This window comes from Corvus brachyrhynchos, unplaced genomic scaffold (genome assembly GCF_000691975.1).
Source record: "Corvus brachyrhynchos isolate BGI_N302 unplaced genomic scaffold, ASM69197v1 scaffold14, whole genome shotgun sequence".
Taxonomy (NCBI): Eukaryota; Metazoa; Chordata; class Aves; order Passeriformes; family Corvidae; genus Corvus; species Corvus brachyrhynchos.
This window is the reverse complement of record NW_008239110.1, coordinates 17,126,224-17,143,885: the sequence shown is the minus strand read 5'-3', so window position 1 is coordinate 17,143,885 and position 17,662 is coordinate 17,126,224. Positions and strand designations below refer to the sequence as shown.

Here is a 17,662-nt window from a genome sequence, read left to right as displayed (position 1 = left end):
TTCTGTTATGGTTGAAAGTGGTTAGATTACTGAGAAGCTGTCTAAGGTTGGAAATTTGGACAGAGAGAAGTCAGGAGCACAGTCACAGCAGTGAGGCTGGGGATGTCATTGGGACTCCTAAACTATGGAAGAAAGGAGGGAAGTTGGTGCTGGTACTGTTGCTGCAGCAAAAAAGAATTTAACTGGAAAGAGCTAGTTTTGTCAGTACTCCTGGGAAGCCTTTAATTTGTGCTGCCCTGTCACCAAACTTTCAAATGAATGGTGTTACTCGGTCATGTGACTGGTGCCTCTTAACAGAATAGACAAAAACTAAATATCAGCTATGCTTAAAAGTGTCTTTGTGATTTGCTTTTGAAAATGCATTCATAATAAATGATATCATGCATCTCCTCTGATAACTCTTCTTTTCTTAAAATAAGCTTCCTTTTGATTCTTTGGCTTATCGGTATGTTAGAAATAGGATAAAGGGTTGAAGGGACCTTGAAAAGCTTTAGTGTTTCAATAATGTGTGCAAAACTTAAAGCTGAGGTAATTTGAGAAATGTGGTGCTTGACCTATGATACTGCTCTAGTTTGCTGTTAGAATTGAAGGAACTAGCCAAACCAGTAAATCCACTGTGTAGAAAACAGTATTCTGGAAAAAGACCAACAAATCCTTTATAAATCAAATAAATATGTTAACTACTATGAAAGTCTTCAGTTTCTCAAAAAAGTGTCAATGCAGAGTAACCAGTCTAGTACTGGAATAAAGATGGTTGTGTCATAGCTATAGAAAACTTTTTACTTCTAAAGATTTCACTTCTCAAATTTGCTTCTTTCTAACATTAATGGAGGGACGAAATGTTCACCTTTAAGACTGTTTTCTACTTGTTTTATAGTGCAACCATTTGAAGAGAATTTATCATTGGTATTTGTTGAACCTGACATATTACTTGGATGCCAGTCTTGGAGTTGCCCTGACAATGAATTCTGAGATGATCAAATGTATCTCCTGTAACTTTTAATGCATGTATTGTCACAGAAAGATATTTCTCAGTTTCTGCAATACAGTATGCTTCAAACTGGAACTGCTTATATATTTACATTATGTTCCAAATGCAGCCACAGGTTAGAGATATTGACAAGTCAGTCATTGCAAAGTAAGATGCTGTGTGTACCACGATGAAACAAGTTTTCCTTGAAAGTTTTATTTCTGTGAAATAAACTTCTCATTGTTGTGTGTAGTCAGATGCAAACCATTGTATTATGTCAGTCTATTTGAATGTTGAAAAGGTGATTAAGAGAATCTCTCTTGAGTACAGGTTTGCTCAGTACTTTTTTTGCCTTACAGCAAGTATTCCTTTAATTATCTTGAAATTTTCAGAAATATCCATCATTTTAAATGGTCATTGAAATGGACCTGGTTTAACAGTCAATAGGAAATGAAATTGTTCATAGTTGTTTAGTGCCATCCTAAAGTAGCACTCCTGTTAAAGTGACAGTAAGCTTCATTGCCCAGTGATTTCACACCAAAATTTTTGTTTGCTGAGAATCCAGGAGTTGCAGACTCTTTCTAGAGGGGGAAGCACTGGCAGTAATTAATGAGTGGGACTGCTGAGTGCAGTATGTCCACATGGATTCACTGTTACCTCAGGAAGATCCTGTCATGTCCCTATGAATAGTGCTGACTTAGGTGACCATGTCTGCCATTGTGATAGCCTGATATTGATAATTAATTTGGAAGGGGATCCACTTGTAGGCTGCCAGAAGATAAATTTACTGTAGTTGCGGACTGTCTGGGACTACTACATTGTTGCTCAAGGGGTAAAGTGGAGTCAGTTACTTAGCTTTTGTAAGTCTTATTTGTATAAATATATTTGTCTTATGCTTAAGTCCATAGAGAATATTTGCAAAACACATTACATTCCAGACTTAATTCTGAAACTGAAGACTTCTATAAAAGTGACAACTGGCAGTTTCTGGGAAATTTGTAGATAGTCTGTATTAAATGTCTTTATGAGGTGTATATAGTGAGGGACATTGCCATTAGTGCTTTCTGATAGGAAACAGCTTGTAGATTGGGGAGGTAGCAGGGGCACAAAGTTAAAAAGTTAGTAAAAAAATGATCAAAGCCCACCTTTCTTTTGAAGAGAAGCCTGATAGCCTAATTTTGTGGATGAGATTGCTGGAGTGGATTCTTGTGTTGCTTTGTTTTGTTTAGAATTTATGTCTATTGACAAGTGCCAGAATTATATTTTCAGTGCATGAGTCCCAAACGTGAGCATTGCTGAGTTAGAGGTTCTAACCATGGCAGACTTGGTGTATTTGCTTATTGAGGCACTGGTGCATCTGACCTAATTGGGTCATCAATTCCAGCTTTTGTTCTCAGCCTTTTTCTGAGGGCCATCGGACTTTAATACTGATCGCTGCATGAAAAATTGCTTCTCACTGAGTACTCTGGAATATTCAACAATAGTAACCTTTGGAGCCTGAAAAGGTCCTGAAAGGTATCAGCTTGAGTTAGTTACTTCAGTTTTTTTGGGTAGTTGCAGTGCTGCTCTATTGCTTTACTGTTTTGACACCTACAAGCTGAATGGTACAGTGATTTGTAGCTTAGTGGGAAAGTAACCAGAAGTTTTGCAATACTAGTGTTTTCGTGCTTAGAAAGAAATAACTCAAACTGTATAATTTTCATTTAACTGGAAAAAGTCGTATTTCATGATACCAAATACTTCTAGAGGCTAAATTAAATTTCTGTAAATGGTGAAATAGACATGATGCTCTTCATACCAGTTTTTATGTGTATATATACTTTCTTAGGCAACTCTCATATGCTGTGGGTTTCTTCACTTATTAGCTTTCATTGTGAAAGTAGTTGCATTCAAAGCAGATTTGCTTCTAGCAGCCAAAAATTCACTTCAAGATAAGAAATACCTAAGTAGCTGCCTAATACATTGGCTCTGTTAATTAGCTGGAGTGCATTGTATTACATGATTGTGTGTCTGCGTGGAGGATTAATTATACTCTGACTTGTAGGCAAATCCTAGTGCCATAAAAAAGAAATTACCTGTGATTTGTCTGGAAATCTTTCTTGTCAGAGTTAAAGAAGTACATAATCTCTGTATGTTGTGAGAATTGCAATGCTGGCTTGGTCAGGTAAATTGCAGAACACAGCGTAATGCAAATCAGAGCATTCTAAATTGTCAGCATATGCAGCTCTTCCACAGTTTTTCTCCAGATAAATGTGTGAGGCTCTGGCAGACTGTACAGTCATGTCTGCCATGTCTCCCACATAGGTTGCCCTGTAGCATCCTACTGCTGCCAAGAGAATGGGTGGGTGAGGCTTCTGTATCTTGCCAAGGAACTTAATGGCTGATTGCTTGAAGCGATGCTTCTTTAGTTGGGTTTCTTTTTAAAATTAGTTGTAGATCATTTCTATGTTTATCTGCATATCCTGACTGAAAATGTTAACACTGAAAACCTGGTCTTTTTTAACCATTACATTTTTAATTATATCCTGTTTTTAAAATGGAAGAGATGAGAGAGTAAGGCTGTATATTGTGCAAGTCTTCTGCATACGGCACACAAAAAGGCAGGATTGAATTAGTTGCTCTGGTTGAAAAAAATTTTTACATATTCAGTTTCATCAATTAGCAGTTGAAAATTCTTTAAAGACTTTAGCATTTACAATAATCTAAATGATTTTCTGACCAATCTGTATTATAATAGAAATTTAAATGATGTCTCATGTAGGAGGGTTTTTCCTGAGGAATCCTTGGCTGGATGGCAGGTAAGACTATAGTATACAGAGTTACAGAATGGCTGGGGCTGAAAGGGACCTCTGGTGATCACATAGTCCAATCCCCCTGCTAAAGCAGGTTCACCTACAGCAGGTTATACAGGATCATGGACAGGCAGGTTTTGAATGTCTCCAGATAAGGAGACTCCACAAACTTTCTGGGCAGCCTGTTCCAGTGCTTTGTCACCCTCACAGTAAAGTTTTCCCTCATACTTGGATGGAACTTCCAGTGTTTGAGGTTGTGTCTGTTGTCCCTTGTCCTGTCACTGGGCACCACTGAAGAGTCTGGCCCCATCCTCTTGACACCTGTCCTTAAGATATTTGTGCACATTGATAAGATCACCTCGGTTGTCTCTAGGCCGAACAGTCACAGCTCTGAGAGAGATGCTTCTGTCCCCTAATCACCTTCCTAGCCCTCACTTTGACTCTCTCCAGTAGTTCCTTGTCTTTTTTGAACTTGAAAGCTCTGAACTGGACACAGAACTCCAGGTGCAACCTCATTAAGGGTGACTAGAGGGGCAGGATCACCTCCCTCCACCTGCTGGCAATGCTCTTTCTAATGTATCCCAGGATACCATTGGCCTTCTTGGCCACAAGGGCACACTGCTGGTTCATGGACAGCTTGTTGTCCACCAGGATCCTCAGGTCCTTGTCTGCAGAGCTGCTACAGATCAACTCCTAACTTTTACAGGTACATGGGGTTATTCCTTGCTGGTCTTTTTTGAACTTCGTTAGGCTCCTCTCTGCCCAGCTCTCTAGCCTGTCCAGGTCTTGCTGAGTGGCACACATACATTTGTGTGCCAGAATATAAAAAAAGCGTGTACTCACGCCTACCTCCTCTGTCTTGTAACTGCTAGTGCATAGTGACAATTCTTGGATTAGCAATGTCTGGATCTATTAGAGCTCGTAGATGCTACTTGCATGCTTAACCTGACACTGTGAGCAGGGCTTGTTAAATGCATGCAGGTGTATTGGTCTGACTGCTATTTGGCAACTCCTGATTGTCCTACATTCTGCTAGCTCCCAAGCCTTTTAGCGTTCCTTCTACAGCTCCCACACTTTTACTAGCAGCCGTGCTTTTGGTCTCTCAGCACAAACAGCTACACTGCTTGTGTCAGATGTCCTGTGAGCTACTATGATGGGATTAAAAGGACATTTTCTTCCATAAGCAACTGATTTGGGTGAGATATTATTAGTGTCATTTAATATTAAAATTTAAAGTTTTAATTAGCCCCCTGTCTGTGTGATCATGTTTTGAGGGGCTAGAACTATTGCTTGAAGGCTTTCTTTTGTTTCCCCTGTGAAACTAGGATGATGAAAGACTGTGAGACTTCTAGATTTAGCCTATGGATAATCTGAGGAAAGCAATTTGTTTGTTCACAAGCTTTCCAACAGCTCTGTAATGGATCTCTCGTGGCTGATGCATGTGACTATGTTGCTCATAAATTGACCATGCTTGAGTGCACTGATGATAAAATAAATGAGTGGATTATTTTTCACAATAGGCTGTTATGGCTGACAGTGATTAAATTATGAGAGAGTGCAGAACACATTCTTTGAGTGGCTAAAAAGAGAGAGTTGTCTGTTCAAAGCAGCAGAGAAAGTACATTGGGTTTCTGTGTTCGTATTCTGAAAGATTAAAGTGGTGCATAAAGGAGATGCTGAGCGCTGTGACAGTAATACAAGTTGACAAAGTCCTACTTTCAGTTTTGGTGAGTGTTAGGAGGTTTGAGTTGTTAGGTATAAAAGACTTGGATTAGCTGTCCTGGGTCATTAAGAATTGAAAATAAACTACACCTATTTCAAGACCTTGCAAGTACCATTACAAGGTTGTTATAGTTTGTTAATCCTGTTGCCTTTTAGGGAAAGTGGTTCCAAAATCTCATTCATTCGTTGTATGAAAAAAACAAACCACTTAACTTGTGTTTTATATAGTTAGTCTAGAAATTTATAACCATTCATTCTTAGATCAGATTTTCTCAATTAAGTTGTTTATAGTTTCTTTCCACTGTAGTGTTACTATGTAGTTCAGATTTCCTCATCCAGTAGTAGGGGACCCTGAAAGCTGTTATAGCTTTTTCATTACAACAAACAAATGCAAATAATGTGTTTGTGTTTACAACATGCTTTCCTTACTCTTACAGTAATAACAATTTTATTAATAAGTAATGTGATACAGAATATTTGTTAAGTCAAACATATTTACAGACTTCATTAAAAATTGCTATTAATCACCTTAAACTTCTTGAGCTATTTTCATCTGTGCTGCCCCGCATCTTGCCTTTCTTATGTTCCTGAGAAGTGGGGGTTGTGTGGCACTCCAGCAAAGTGCTGGAGCAGAGAGGCTGCCAGCCTTGTGTAGGGCTGTGTTGGAGTCAGTATCTTATGGCGCTGAGGCGTCATGAATGGAGAAGGGAGTACAGTAAGGAGAGGAACGCTGGCCTAACTCTTTTTGTCTAAAATTTTTAATGTTATTGATAGATCTGATGGTTTAAAAAATCTATTTTGATATTCATGTTGGGAAAAATTCAAATTGTATTGCACATTGCCAGTAAAGACGGATTAATCTGGGTGGTCCCTCTACACTGTGCAGAGCACTAAGTGAGCTAGATTGTTGATTCATTTAGCTGTAACTATTTCATTTGCAAAAAACCACCAAAAAATCTTAATGGGTAGTGAGAGGTCAAGAAAATACAAGCTTAAAATAAAGGGTTGCTAATGTTCAGTCTTAAATTCATCAAGTAGTTACACAGCTCCAATACAAAGGGAGTTATTTGTTCAAAGTGTTTTGGCAAGGTGGAACTACCATACACAGTTGTGGACAAAGTTGTTCATTTTGGTTTTATGCTATTCAGCTGCAGAGTTTGTATGAAAAGTTTCCTTGGAGGGCTCATGATCCTGAAGTAGCAAAATACATTGGATATTCATTTGACTTGCATGAAGGCCCTAACTGGGAAATAAGTTTACAGTTCTTTTGAAACTCCACCCTTTTTACTGAGACACTTTAAGAATGGAAAGTTCCTTAGTAGCTTAGTCATTTATTTTTTCTTTAACATTTCATTCACCAAGAGTACATACATGATTTCAAGCATGAAAAGAAATCCCTGTTTTTCAGGAAAAAAACTAGGGTGCTGTTCAATTTATTAAACTTATCTAAGATATGAATAGAATAATGCACAGTAAACCTTGTTCTGTTAAAGTTTGGGTTAGAACAATATGGAGATTTGCTCAGTTTTTTCCTTCCCCTTCTCAGGCTCAGTTTAGAGGCATAGAAAGGCACAAAAATTAATTTCTGGGCATAGGCAGAGATATGGGATACACATCATAAGGTCACCCCAAGACATTAATGTATCCTGTAGGGATCAGAACTTGCTCTATCTTTTTTGGCACTGATATCTAGGTTAAAACTAGGGAGGGTGTGTTATTTATATAGTAGTCATGCTTCTTGTTCATACTGGAAATTAATCTGTTGGCTCACTAAGACCACCTTTGATTCAAGATTTCAGTCAAAATACTCTTACTTCTGCCTCGAATTAGTCTCTTTGCCTTCTTGCTGATTACATATTTGTAGTTCCACAAAGGTAAGGATAGAGTTTAATAAGGGGAATTAAATTTGACAGACTTTCTTTCCAATGGCCATGTATACACTATTTTTGGATGGTTTCAGAATGTGTTTATCCTATGGTCAAAAATGGGACTGCAGCTACTGTTGATGTAGTAAAGTGAATTGGATGAGGTACCAAAAATGCTGCAACTTGGGGTACCAGCCCCAAAATATAATGGGTATATCTGAGTTTTACAGTTATTCCTTTTTAATTACTCTTAGTTGCTGAAGTAGTTCGGGTGTATACAGACACATACTTGCTGCTTTGAGATACTGGAGAAAAGCAGCTATTTGTGATTTTAAAAAGAGAAATGTTGAATAAGAAATCCATGTTTTTCAGCAGTACCATTTTTTCTGATATGGTTAGATCAGCAGAAGAAGTATGTCAAGTACTGATGCTCTTTAGTAGTTACCAATCTAAAGACAAGTTTATGTGCTAATGGATGTGTCCAGAATAGCAGTGTAAATTTTGGTATAGCATCTTCTGTCTTAAGATGTGTGTAATTTTGTTTGGGAATTAAATGCTGCCTGTTAAGAATTGATGTGAATATCGATATTTGGACACCAAACTTAAATTCAGAAGAGGGATAGCTCAAACATCAGTTGGATACATTTGTACTATTAAACTAACCCATTGCAAGCAAGAATTTATGATGCATCTTCTTACCCTTCAAAATAGGGTGACGGACTGTTAGTGCCATGGCAGAGCTGTAAAGGAACACTGGAAATTTCTTTTAGGTGTACAAGAGATTAGGGAGTAGGAGTGGGGAGACGGCCTTGCTGCGTTATACGCTGTAAGTGACCATGTCGGTTGACCATGTAGTTGAATATCACAACAGCAATGCCAAATGTAAGATTACATTACTGCTGAAATAAATCTATTTTAACAACTATTGAACAAAATAAAATAGAGGCTTTTTGAGAAAAATCGTGAAATACCTGTGTGCAGGCATATGCACTCAGTTTGACAGCAGTAAGTACTGCCAACCAATGGAAATCAGACGATGTATTCTTTAAGATAGTTTTATCATCAAATCAGTGCAACATGTGTGTTTAGAAATCCTGAGAAATAATGGCCTTCTTCAGGCTGTGCTGACCTCTTGACCTAAGTTGTTCACCCCTTTATTGATGGACTTGGTCAATGAATACTGGCTACAGGGCAACTGATTTAAGAGTAGGTAGGGTACGTAACAAAATGGGATACCTGTTCTAGTAGTTTAAGAAATACAACTTCTCTGTTTCAGTACACAGTCAGTTCTAGCTCTGTTTTGAATGTACCTAAGAGTCAGCATCTAGCCTTGAGTGCTTTTATTGCTTTGCCATACACAGAACTTAGGATTCCTGGTTATTCTTTTTAGAAAAAACTGTCTTTATTTATGAAATATTAGACTGAATACTTTAGAAAGGCTTCACTTATGTCTCAAAAACTTGAAGCATCTTTAGAAAGTGGCTTTATGGAGTATTACAGTCACTTCATTAATGAACTTGAAGATTTTAACATTTTCAAGCTAGTTGTCAGATCTGAGTATCTATAATCAAAGCAGCCTAAAAGGATTTTTAAAACACAGCAATACAAATTTCTTTGTAAAACAACCTATTTTTCTTTTCCCTAGAAGTCTTTTATAAATGTTAGCTTTTTTTCATGAACTTAGTTTTTAAATGTTAAAGACTTTTTTTGGATCATTCTCAAAGTGCTCAGAGCTGGAAGAAGAAAAACTTGCTCTAACAGAGCTTCTTAAAATTTGTTTGCATTCCTTTTATTCTTGCTGTGTTTCCTGAAGGGATTAAACACTAAGTAGAAGAAATATTGCACAGCTTCCAAGAAACGTCAGTATTCTTTCTTTTTCGGCAGGCCCATAATGCTAGGAATTAATGAAAAGACAAATGACATCTTTCCCTCTTACAGTTTTTCTTTTGATAATTGATTTTTGTTCCTGCTGGGTTTATTTTCTTTTATTCAAGGACGTATTTATTTTCATATACTAAAGGATTACTACGGATTAGTTAGAGCCAATTCTCAAAGTAGTGTCATGGTCAAAACTGAGAGAAGGAAAAGACTGATGTTTCTACCACCTCTACACGAGGTCTGCAAGCAGTAAAACCTGCTCCAAGTTGAGTAATGAAGAATACGTATTTTTTTGCTGAAACTTTGTATTTATTCTTTGAACTGGAAAATTTACTCCTTAAGTAAACACAGTCCTCATTTAGAGCGAGGAGGAGGGATATTCTCTGTCTACCAGGCAGACTGCAGCTCTCCGTGTATCTTAACGTGTACTGAGATTAACGTAGGCTGTGCAGCACAGCATGCGCTTAAACCCTGGCTCAGATTGAGCAGTCATAAAATGGATTGGTGACTTAGGCTATTCATCCCAGCCATGACAGTTTAAAGGAGGTCACTGACAACGTCAACAGAGCATACAATTCTTTTCTTCTACGCAGGCTTTGCCTTGCAGTTTTTGTCAGGCAGAATCAGAACTATTTAGGTCTTCCACTTTCATCTCTGTTAATCAGGGGCTGTTCTGGACAAGATTCCTTATGAAAGGAAGTCTGGTGTTCATTTTTGATACCTGTAATCCCTTCAGTTAGGGAATGCAAAGGTCTTCATAGGCTATGGATCAGGAACATAATCAATCCATGCTTTTCAGAACAAGAAACTTTGGGAGATTTATAAATCTGGTGATTTGTAACATTCTCAGGGTTTATCATTGCTTTTTTTAAAGAGTATTTCTGTCACTTCCCCCATTATTTGGGATGTTGAGAACACTCACTGGAACATATGTTGTGTTGCACAGAAGAAGAAAAACTGAATCTCTTCAGCCTCCCAGGACATCTTTGTGATGATATGTTGGCTGAACTGATTTCCAGTTGTTTCGGGCAGAAAGAAAATCCCAATACTAGGTAGTAGTATAGTTCTCGTTAAAAAATTAGCTGCAGAAAAGTATTCTCTATTTCTGAAGCTGTTTCACTGATATAATAATTATATTTGCCTCTGGCTTAATTTGTCATTACTTGAATGGCTTTTAAGTACTACATTTGAAATTTTTTTTGTTTTGATCAGTTGGCAAGTAAGGAGATTCACATAATGTTGTGAACAGCTTATTTTCTCATTCATCTGTGGATATGATTTGAAAGAAAAATCCAGCTTGCGTATTAAATTGTTTATATTCTTTTTGTTCAGGTGAGGTGCTAAACTATCTGGACGTAAGCCAGGCTCTTGACACAGTTTGGCACCCTGGCTTTCTAGCAATGGTGATGGAATTAAGAGTGGAAGACATAGTGCTTAATTGATAATCAGGAAGATTCTAAAAAAAGCAAGTAAGATTAAGTGAAGATACCAGGGGGCAGGGAGAAGAAAAGAGGATGAAAGAGATGCTTATACGTGAAACTAATATGAAGTAAGAAGGGTTTCAGCTTGTTGCAAATGGTAAAAGCCCACACATCATAGCTGAAAACAGCCTTGTTACAATGTCTTGGGAATTTTAGGGGGTCTGTTTCCCATTACAGGATTATGGAACCTTGTGCTCCAGCATAGTTCTTTCCTCACTGTTTTCATCTAAATGTCTCTTGATCGTATGACTATATATATGTATATTTAAACGGCTTAAATGTTCATTTTAGTGTTGAGTAGCACAAGCTGGTAATACATTTTCAGAATAAGGATTATATAAATAACTTTTTTGAAATCTTTTTGGATAGTTTAGCATACTTTCCATTTTCTGTGAAGTATTGTACAATATTTTGTATATTTCACATAATCTTTGTGGGACAAAAAAAGATTTTTTTCTTTAAGAATTTGAAACTCTTGCTTTGAAGTCACACCAAGTGTGCCATATTACTTATCTGTATATCTTGAAAGGAATGCCTTCAGTTTCATTCTCTGTTTCTCTTTTCCAGTAAGTTTAATATTTAAATTTTATCTCAAGTGTTACAGTGTATTCTGTAGACGTGTGCAGTCCAAAATTCATTCTTCTTTGTTAAAGAAGACAATGAAACATTGTTTTAATTGGCATGAGAAATGCTGCAGTTATTCTGTGAGGAAAGAAGACTGCATATTCATTTTGCTTCAAGTATTGAATTGTTTCTGTGCAAATGTGGTCATGGTGATTAATGAAGTTGCAGAGAATCATGTGATGACAGCAGTACCTCATAGTAGGAATCTGCCAACACATAATTCTTCACCTGATGAGGATTTGGTTAATTTTGTACATAAATGTGGTGAAATCTAATTCTGTTGAATTTGAATGTATAGCTAATGTTGTCTGTTTTCTCCAGATTTGAATTAGACTTCAGATTTTCAGTGATGTCATACAGCATGAATTAGCTTGGAATATTCAACATGAAAAGGTTGTATCACTTGATGTGCACAAACTTTTAGCTTGTGTAATAGTTTTCAGTAGAAATTAAGCTGGGAATACTTCTGTTCTTGTTTATAATTTTAAAAGTAAAAAAGCTCATTTCATAAGTTTTTGTAGGTTTCATAACTCCCACATAAACCAGTTCTGACACTATGTACATGTAATACAATTTGTGTGCATGTTTAGAGGACCTCATAATGTAAACAGGTCAAAAAGATTTGTTCCCTACTTTTTCTCTTCTATATGAAGTTAGGAAGATTGCTTTTGTGTAAGGAAAACTAAACTTCCCCTGTGGACCATCACCCTTATATTTTTGGAGAGAAGTGACCTCTGGGTTTCAACTGAAAATAAGTGAAAGGCTATGATTTTGTCTCCTTACATGGAACATTTAGAAATACTTGATGTCAGTGTTTAAGAACAGAGGCCTTGAGAACTATTTTTGTTTTGGTTCTACTGCTGTCCTAGTGAGCATGCCTTGTGTGTCACTTTCTCCTCATAGTGCTCAAGTTTGTCTATCTGTAAAATTGTTTTTTGCTAAAATCAGAAACATTTCTGTAGATGGGTCAATTTTATAACTACCTCAAAACACTTAGTTCATCTTCAGATTGATATTTTACACAGGAGTGTGGTCTTGGAGCTCTTCAACAGAAAGTAAATGAGATATAATTCATGATCTGTTTTAAAACCAGAAAGCTTACTCTGTAGGAACTAGTGAGTCAAAGATGGAGTTGAATTGTTGAGGTAGTGTGCCTCTGATCTTGGTGTTGAATGGAACTTTAGGATGTGTAGATAAGCCAGAAAAACAGAAGTGAACTAATCTGAATTCTGTCATTTTATGGATTTGGAGATACAGTAACACAGTTTTTCCAGGAAGTGCAACTTTTCACTTAGTTCATTAAGCAATCCGAAGCAAGCATTTGCTGCTTAAGAATGAATACATGAAATAATTATAAGTGCAAAGGAAGGAGTACTCTTGTTTAAATCTTGCAACAGAGGAGCAAGTCTTGAGACTTGTCACTAAATGAATGTATAAAAATGAAGAAGCTACTGGAAGAGTCTTCAAAGTGATGTGTATGTAGATGCTGGATCTCTTGCAGCCTAGCACTTGGAGGACTAATGCTCGGTGGTCTTGTGGACTGACCAGTAACATCTATGATATAACTTAGCCTGTAGTGGAATTCTGGTGTCTTCCCACCCTGTCCCCCTCTCTGGCCTCACTGCAGCTTTTTGGCTATTAGACAAATCATGACCTTCTTTCCTGTTTTGTCTTCAGCGTCTGTTTCCTGTTTTTTCCTTCCCTCCCCCACCCCATTCTTTTTTTTTTGCTCCTGACTTTCTCTCCAGTGATGTCTACTTTGTTCCTTTGCTAGCTTGCTTTTTCCGAGTTCTGTCTTCATAAAAGAAAGAGAGCAAGAAAGAGTTGAGAGCTATAGCATCAGTCGTTCCCTGTTAGTGAGTTTTTGTATCCACTTGTTAGTATATTTATTAAATGTTAATTTGCATGGTATTCATACTGTCTCCTAAAACTCAAGTCTGTCACATGGATGTATTTCTCCCATCTTAACACAGAGCTGGATACACACATTTTCTAAGTGCTAGAAGTTTTTGCAGTTTTGCTGAGGTTCTTATGTTTAGTCAGAATTCTGAGACTAGCGCACCTCAGACTTCATCCAGACCAGAGCTCCAGTTCTTGATCAGTTCCTTTGAGAACTAATCAAGTACTCTTGATTTCTGAAAGAACATTATGTCATTTTAAACAGGACTTTTTGTTGATATATGCTCTCTGTTGCTTCCACACAGGAATATGGTCTTGCAAAAAACCCCAGTTGTTAACCAGTATACCATGGTCAAGAAAAACAGTGAAATTACTTCTATCTGTACACTTCTACCAATTTTCACTTTCTCATTGCTTTATATTTCAGAGTACTTAGGATTTTAAAAATCTAGATAGGATGAGGGAAATCAACGACTGTGAGCTGAAACATGATCTTGAATTTAAATGCATAAGAAGCATACTCATAGAGAACAGCAGGGTCTTTCAAGCAGGGTCTTTCAAGCACTTCTTCAGTCAGCATGTAAACTGATGAGCCCAAAAAGAAGTAAGAAACCCCTAAGCCAATGCACTGGAAGTGTCACTCTTTTCAGTGTGGAGTTCATAATATCATGCTCTGTGTGTGTTAATAAAATTGTAAGATGATAAGTTATTGTCAACTTGGATTTGTGTTTGCTTAGGACTGTTTCAAAGCTTTGAAACTTTTCTGCATGTACAGAATGAGAACTGAAAGTACAGCCTGAGAAAGCAGAATAAAGCTTCTACTTGGCCTGAAAGCTTACTGTGACAACACACTATCCCTATTTGTATGTGGTTATTAAAAGGCTTTTCTGCAATGGGTGAGGCTGCTTTGGTAAACTGCAGTTTGTGATGTATATTCTTATATTTTTATGGGAGTGTAATTAAATTCGTGGTTTGGCAGGTCAACATATATTTTTCCTTTCTACAGGACAGTTCTAAATACCCCTCCCCACCTTGTTCTTGGTGTTCACAAATGAATTATTCTTTTAAATCTTTCTTATCTATTGTCATTCCCTAACTCTCCAAAGAAAACTTTGTTTAAATAGTTACTCCCTTGGGACTTTCATGCATATCCTGTTATCTGTTTTATATTACAATCTTTCATGCTGGGAATGTCCTTCCAAAAAGCACAAAAAAGCTAAAGCACTTAGATGACTAATAAACATGTTAAGTGCTGAAGTCCAGGCACAAAACCAGCATTATTAGCATTACCTTTTGCCTTTTTCCTCTGTTAGACTTGTTTCTGACCTCTAGATTCAGAAATGAACTAGGCTTCTTTCCCTTTGTCTCACTCAGAGATGTTGCAGTGGTTGCAGGGTTGCACTAGTTGTAAAGCCACTGCCATGGAAAGTAGGAAACTTTTAGAAAGTTGCTCATGCTTTCACTCTTCTAATCAAGTACCAGCATTCAGAAGAGCCCATGGGAGTGATGAAGTTTTGGCTGCCGGTTTTATTTGCTCAGCTAAGAAGCATCTCCACTGCTTTTTGTTGCTTGGGATTGGCAGAGTTAACTCCCACAGGAGCAGTAGATGCATACTTTTTAGAAGAGCAGTATTATCTCTAGTTTCAGTACTTCTTATATATTCAGTAAACATAAGTATGTAGGAAATAGTTTGCAGTGTTGTGCTTTACATATATTATTTGAGGTGCATTATAATTATTTTGAGTAGGTGGGAAATACTGAGCAAATTGGTTCTGCTTTTTCAAGGGAATACTTCTGTTCCAGTAGCACATGAAAGACTCAGTTAGCTTGTGCTAGCTGCAGACATTAAAATACCAAAACACAACCTCTCAGGTGACTGACCTCTGAGGTTTGGGGAATGTGGGAGAACAGTCAGGGAATATGGAATAGCTTTTGTTCATTGCAGCAGGAGCTGAGAACTATCCTGGTTTAAACTATGTTATTTTTAATTTGGGGTAGTTGGTTTTGGTTTGGTTTGGGATTTTTTTTTTCATAAAATATGTTATACAATTAATAACCTTGGTTTGCTTACTTGCATGTGCATTAAGATCTCTGCAGGTCCTTCCAACAGAGGATTCATGTACTGGTAACAACTTATCCAGCAAAGACGCAGCTGCAACTTTTCTGCAGAGGTCCAAAAATACTTAACCATATAACTTGAGACATTGCACTTATTTGGAATTTGGACTAAGCTTGTTTAAGATTAATTTCCAGGGATGTCATTTAATCAAGTACTTGAAACTGAATTTATTATTGGTGGAAATTGTGGCAGTATCAGTTTCTGTATTTCAACTTGAATACTGATTTAGGAAAACAGACATTAAAAAAAAAATAGTGGCAGGAGAAGATTCTCCTGTCACCTTCATAAAAGGCTTTATAATTTTATTGTCACTTTTTGCAACTCTGTTTCCCTCAGTAATGGCAAACATCTTCCAGTATTGTTCAAGTGGCTTGCCTAAGAGAACTGTGCCCTCTGTGGCGCTTGTATTTGTCAATAGCAAAAATGAAATGCTCTTTAAAGTGAAAATATAGAACTGATGTTGTTGCCAAAAAAGTCACTTTTGTGGTTATGTTTAGACCCTAAAGCTTTGTAAACGTTAGTCAGTTGAACTCTAGTCTTGTACATGACAGAACAAACTGTCTTAATGCATTTGTCAGTTGGTTTTTGGCTGTTGTTCCTAAGCTGGATGAGCTGAAATAAAAAGCTAGCAGGCATTTTGAATGTGATCTCAGTAGTGTCCAGATCTGAATGACATTCAGCCTTGATGCGCTTACGAAAAAAATTTAATGGTTGTATCTGTTTATGAAAATTACTTTTAAATGTGCATGTACTGGTCTGTCACTACTGAAAGCACAGACTAGTTGCTTCTCTTTTTTTTTTTTCCTGACATTGAATCTTGGTATTGCAGAGATTTCTCTTTTTGCATGCTGTTGTACACTTCCTGAACATGTGAGAGGGTAATAATTCTCTATACGACTTCCACTGAAGAGGAAATGGATACTTGTCAAAACAATGATGTGTAGCTGGAATTCCACCATTCAGGAACTTTATTACGCTAGGGCCTTCCAGTTTGCAGTACAAAAAATTCTCAGGTACTAGTACATTATTTTTCACCAAGTTGGCAAGTGCTTTGATTAACTATGTTATTGTAAGTGCCTTGGAAGCATATTGCATGCAAGAGTGAACTTAATGTTGTCAGTATGAAAAGAACCTGTTTTTAATCGTGCCGATACTTTGTAGATAGAAAGAATGATAGTTGGAAATGGAATTTTTTATTGTGGCATCTACAAATTAATCACCTCTGAGTCAGAACAAGGCAAATAATTTACAGAACCTAAATGGGGTTGTCATTGTCCGCCCCCACCCCCCACAGCTTCTTTATTAAGAACTGGAAAAAATTAAATGCTTGCCTGTGCTTCAGTGAAATTGTGTGACTGTTATAGAAACAGCCATTTGGCAAGGTGGGATAGAATGGAAGGATAGGAATGGAGATTGGAGGGACAGCATTTCTCAGAACAAACGAATACTCACTGCTGGTTTTAATCTCTAAAATTGTGGTTATCGTGAGGTTAATGTGAACAGCCAAAACCCACTGTAAACTTGCAAAGTTGATTTTGAAAATAGGGCAGAGATTTTTCTCAAAAACTGTGTTGTTCTTAATTTCTTGGACAGATAACAGGAAAACAGAGCTGTCTCTTGACCCATGTTCATTTTCTGTCTGCTGGAATGAATTTGGAACTAAATCCCGTTTTTCCACTTGAGCATGTCCTTCTCTAGCAGTGTCAGGGCCTGGGTGGGGTTACTTGTTCAATACAGCTTTTCAAAACGACTGTTGGATTCTCATCAGATTACAACATTTTTTTCAGCGCTGGGGAAGAGCACAAAGCTATCTTGATAAACAGATTATATTTGTTCATATGTACTCTGGTAAAGACAAATTTCTTGATTTAAATTACTTTGCTCTTTGAGACTTATTTTTTGCCTGGATATAGCAGCATATTTGTAGATTGAAAATCTAGAAGGAACAGATTTCTGTTATCTCTGGAAATGGCAGAGATAGCCCGAAGAGAGCTGCAGGATGTATATTTGCTTAAATGTAATCTCAAATTCCAATGTGGGCATTGCAACTTGCCTGCTTGTAGCACTTGAAAAGTATTTATGCTGTGATTATCTTGAAAGCCTTGGGGTTGAGCTTTACATGTTCTACAGGTGCTGTTACAAAGCTGATGCAGTTTCCAATGAATTTCATTTAGTTTAGAAAGCAGCACTTTCCAATATTATTTTCTATGTTTTATTACACATTTTTAGACTGCTGCAGAGTGTCAGGAGATAAATTTTAACAAAATAGCTTTTAAAGAATTCTCACTGGTTTTCATGTCTTGTAGTATTAT

At 37.1% G+C, this 17,662-nt stretch overlaps 1 protein-coding gene across 22 annotated transcripts in view; it reads left to right on the top strand.

The window, feature by feature from the left end:
• Positions 1-17,662, top strand: part of EPB41L2 (erythrocyte membrane protein band 4.1 like 2) — a 109,880-nt gene that overhangs the window by 18,707 nt on the left and 73,511 nt on the right. For 21 of the 22 annotated variants that reach the window (XM_017739447.1, XM_017739442.1, XM_017739434.1 and 18 more), the window contains exon 1: positions 17,174-17,198. The exons of the other annotated variant lie outside the window; for it this stretch is intronic. In XM_017739447.1, the coding sequence (XP_017594936.1) occupies positions 17,189-17,198 (10 nt within the window). In that variant the 5' untranslated portion in view covers positions 17,174-17,188. Of the gene's footprint in view, positions 1-17,173; positions 17,199-17,662 lie in introns of those variants that run through there. 22 annotated transcript variants of the gene reach the window in all.